The sequence below is a fragment of the Babylonia areolata genome, chromosome 31 (assembly GCF_041734735.1).
Source record: "Babylonia areolata isolate BAREFJ2019XMU chromosome 31, ASM4173473v1, whole genome shotgun sequence".
NCBI lineage: Eukaryota > Metazoa > Mollusca > Gastropoda > Neogastropoda > Buccinidae > Babylonia > Babylonia areolata.
In genome coordinates, this window is record NC_134906.1 from 22,581,773 (window position 1) to 22,586,772 (window position 5,000).

The 5,000-nt window shown below is 54.8% G+C and overlaps 1 protein-coding gene across 3 annotated transcripts in view; it reads right to left on the minus strand.

Annotated features, from left to right (window-relative positions):
- Positions 1 to 5,000, minus strand: part of LOC143275840 (scavenger receptor cysteine-rich type 1 protein M160-like) — a 134,696-nt gene that overhangs the window by 49,173 nt on the left and 80,523 nt on the right. For all 3 annotated transcript variants that reach the window (XM_076580130.1, XM_076580129.1, XM_076580128.1), the window contains 2 exons: positions 2,923 to 3,079; positions 1,083 to 1,258 (listed from right to left, as the gene is read on the minus strand). In XM_076580130.1, the coding sequence (XP_076436245.1) occupies positions 1,083 to 1,258; positions 2,923 to 3,079 (333 nt within the window). The remainder of the gene's footprint in view (positions 1 to 1,082; positions 1,259 to 2,922; positions 3,080 to 5,000) is intronic.

Consider the following 5,000-nt stretch of genomic DNA (forward strand, 5'->3'; position numbering starts at 1 on the left):
ATAGAAGATGGCAGAAATGGTCTGATCACATACAAAACAGCAAAATGGTTTAGTTTTTACAATAATTGTTGCAATGTGTCTGATCTGAGACCGTACTTGGTGCTGAATATGGATAGACATTAATTAGAATATATAACGACTAGATTTAGATTAGGTATTTCAGAATTGGCAGTCTATGATTACAGATACAGAACGTGTAATTATAGTGATTTAATTTGTCCATCATGTAAAGACTCACAAGACAATGACACACACTTTGATCTCTGTTGTCCGTCTCTTAAGAACATTCGAGAAGAATCCATTTCACCCCCCCTCTCTCCCCTGTCTCTCTCCCCCCTCCCCCCTACCACCCCCCTCTCCTCCAAAATCACACTCTTCACCCCCCCTCTCTCCTCTCTCCCCCTCCCACCCCTCTCTCCTCCAAAATCACACTCCTCACCCCCCCTCTCTCCCCCCTACCACCCCCCTCTCCTCCAAAATCACACTCTTCACCTCCCCTCTCTCCTCTCTCCCCCTCCCCCCCCCCCCGCCCTCCCACCCCCCTCTCCTCCAAAATCACACTCTTCACCCTCCCCCCCACCCTCTCTCCCCTACCCCCTACCACCCCCCCTCTCCTCCAAAATCACACTCTTCACCCTCCCCCCACCCTCTCTCCCCCTACCCCCTACAACCCCCCTCTCCTCCAAAATCACACTCTTCACCCCCCCCCCCTCTCTACCCTGTCTCTCTCCCCCCTCTCCCCCCTACCACTCCCCCTCTCCTCCAAAATCACACTCTTCACCCCCCCCCCTCTCTCCTCTCTCTCTCTCCCCCCCTCCTCCCTACCACCCCCCCCTCTCCTCCAAAAATCACTCTCTTCACCCCCCTCTCTCTCCTCTGTCTCTCTCCCCCTTTCCCCCCGACATCCCCCCTCTCCTCCAAAATCACACTATCTTCACCACCCCCCCTCCTCTCCCTGTCTCTCTCTCCCCCCTCCCCCACCGCCCTCCCACCCCCTCTTCACCCCACCCCCACCCTTGCCTCCTTCCCCCTTCCCCCCGCCCGCCTGCACCCCACCCCACCCCACATCCAGGAAGACCCACCACCGCAGACGACCCCAGCGTCCTCCTGGTGACCGCAGTTGTTGCGGCCCCAGCCGGCGTGGGCGCACTGGGCGATAGTGGACTCGTTGCCCGAGCACCGCACGTCGTCCAGCCAGATTTGGCGAGGAGGAGAGGGCCTCGTGAAGTGTCCCCCGGCACGGGCCATCACGTTGGTGCTGCGGTGAAAAAAAAAGAAAAAAAAAAAAGAAAAAAAAGGGAATGGGTGGTGTGTGTGTGTGTGTGTGTGTGTGTGTGTGTGTGTGTGTGTGTGTGTGTGTGTGGTCAGTCAGTCAGTCACTTATCTGATCAGAGAGTGAGTGAGTGAGTGAGTGAGTGAGTGAGTCGGTCGGTCAGTAAGTGAGTGAGTTCAGTGAGTGAATGAGCGAGTGAGTCATTCATTCAGTCTGTCAGTGAGTCGGTTAGTCAGTAAGTGAGTGAGTGAATCAGTAAATGAGTCAGTGAGTGAGTCAGTGAGTGAGTGAGTAAGTGAGTGAGTAAGTGAGTGAGTGAGTAAGTGAGTGAGTCAGTGAGTGAGTGAGTCAGTAAGTGAGTGAGTGAGTAAGTCAGTAAGTGAGTGAGTCACACAGAGCCACACAAACACCAGCCCACATTCCCCCCCCTCCTTCCCCCAACACCCACCTCTCCACCCCAACCCACATCCCACCACACACACACACACCACCACATTCCCGCCTCCCTCCCCTCAAACACCCACTACCCCACCACACACACAGACACACCACCCCACCCCACCCCACATCCCCCTCCCCCCCCCCCCGCCCCCCCAAAACACCCACCACACCACACTCCACCACATACACACACACCCTACTCACCCACCCTACCCACTCACTCACCCCACTCACTCACCCTACCCAATCACCCCACTCACCCACCCTACCCACTCCTCACCCCACTCACTCACCCTACCCACTCCTCACCCCACTCACTCACCCCACTCACTCACCCTACCCACTCACTCACCCTACCCACTCACCCCACTCACTCACCCTACCCACTCACCCCACTCACTCACCCTACTCACTCACCCTACCCAATCACCCCACTCACTCACCCTACCCACTCCTCACCCCACTCACTCACCCTACCCACTCACCCCACTCACTCACCCTACCCACTCACCCTACCCACTCCTCACCCCACTCACTCACCCTACCCACTCACTCACCCTACCCACTCACCCACCCTACCCACTCACTCACCCTACCCACTCACCCCACTCACTCACCCCACTCACTCACCCCACTCCTCACCCTACCCACTCACCCTACTCACTCACCCTACCCACTCCTCACTCACTCACCCTACCCACTCACCCTACTCACTCACCCTACTCACTCACTCTACTCACTCACCCCACTCACTCACCCTACCCACTCACTCACCCTACCCACTCACCCTACCCACTCCTCACTCACTCACCCTACTCACTTACCCTACTCACTCACTCACCCCACTCACTCACCCTACCCACTCACCCTACCCACTCACCCCACTCACTCACCCCACTCACTCACCCTACCCACTCACCCCACTCACTCACCCTACCCACTCACTCAACCTACCCACTCACTCAACCTACCCACTCACCCTACCCACTCACCCCACTCACTCACCCTACCCACTCACCCAACTCACTCACTCACTCACCCTACCCACCCACTCACTCACCCTACCCACCCACTCACTCACCCTACCCACTCACCCACCCTACTCACTCACCCTACTCACTCACCCTACTCACTCACACACACAGACCCCCTTCCACCCTCCCCTACCCACGCACCCCCCCCCCCCCCCCACACCCACAGATCCTTACGTGGGAAAGTGCAGCATACGGCAGATGACCACAGCGTCTTCGTGGTCCCAGTCATCGTCACACACCGTGCCCCACGTGCCGTTGACGGCGATCTCCACCCTCCCTTCGTGGGAGTTCCCTCCGCCCACCAGCCGTACCTGGACCTGAGGAAGGGCGCCTGCAGAGAATGGAGGGGAGAGTAAGGGGTGAAGTGGATAGGGGGTGGTGGGAGCGTGTGTGTGTGTGTGTGTGGGGTGGGGGGGTGGGAAGGGTTGGAGTGCACAGAAATAGAGAAGTTTTGCGTTTTCAAGTTTCTCCAGACAGAACAGACAAGACTCACAGGCAAAAACAAAGAAAGAAAGAAAGAAAGAGACAAAGAGAGAGAGACAGAGAGAGAGAGAGCAACCAAAACAAATAGACAGAACACACACACACACACACACAAACAGGAAAGACACTGACGGACACACAAAATAGACAGACAGGCGAACAAACAGACAGAACAGATGGAAACACAAAACAGACAGGCGAACAGACAGGCGAACAGACAGACAGACGGACACACAAACAGAAAAGAGAGACACACTGGCGAACAGACAGAAAAACAACAACAAATAAAGAGACAGACAGGCGACGAAACAGAAGACAGACAGACAGACAGACGGACACACAAACAGAACACAACAGACAGACATACAGGCGAGCACAACAGAACAAACAAAACACAAATAAACAGACGGACATGCAGACGGACGACTCGATTCCCCCCCCCCCCCCCCTCGCCCCCTAACCAACCCTCCCCCCCCACCACCCGCCCGACTCCTCCCCACAACCTTCCCCCCACCCACTCCTCACTCACTCACCCTACTCACTCACCCTACCCACTCCTCACTCACTCACCGCACTCACTCACCCTACTCACTCCACTCACTCACCCCACTCGCTCACCCTACTCACTCACCCCACTCGCTCACCCTACTCACTCACCCCACTCACTCACCCTACTCACCCCACTCGCTCACCCCACCCACCCTACGCACTAACCCCACTCACTCACCCCACTCACCCCACTCACTCACCCTACTCACCCACCCCACTCGCTCACCCCACTGACCCACCCCACTGACCCACCCCACTCACCCTACTCACTCACCTCACTCACTCACCCCACTCACTCACCCTACTCACTCACCCCACTCACTCACCCTACGCACTCACCCCACTCACTCACCCTACGCACTAACCCCACTCACTCACCCTACTCACCCCACTCACTCACCCTACTCACTCACCCTACTCAATCACCCCACTCACTCACCCCTCTCGCTCACCCCACTCACTCACCCCTCTCGCTCACCCCACTCACTCACCCCTCTCGCTCACCCCACCCCCTCCTCACTCACTCACCCTACCCACTCACCCCACTCACTCACCCCACCCACCCTACTCACTAACCCCACCCACCCCACTCACTCACCCCACTCGTTCACCCCACTCACTCACCCCACTCGCCCACTTCCACTCATTTTAGACTATAAAGAATAAAAATGTGTTTCAGAAAAATATATATAAAAATCATCTTATTAACCTGTGCTAATGATGAACAATAACACAAATGCATATCTATTACTAGTTACCACCTGAATTAATATTTGTGAAATGTTTTGTACATGTTTTTTTGGCTGGCGGTTTACCTGTGTTATATGAGGGTGAGTGTGAATGCTAAACGGCGTGGGTTGTGAATTCGTTGGGTTGCGCTGCTGGTCAGGCATCTGCTTGATAGATGTGGTGTAGCGTATATGGATTTGACCGAACGCAGTGACGCCTCCTTGAGCTACTGATAGATACTGTGAATTCGTGCATGTGTACGTGTTTTTTTTGTTTATGTGTGCGAAACAGAAATGCTATTGTGTATTTCATTATTACGCGATTCTAGTATTTGATGTTTGTATTTGATTTCTTTTTATCACAACAGATTTCTCTGTGTGAATTTGGGCTGCTCTCCCCAGGGAGAACGCTTCGCACCATTTTTTGGGTTTTTTTTTTTCTGCGTGCAATTTTAGTTGTTTTTCCTATCGAAGTAGATTTTTCTACAGAAT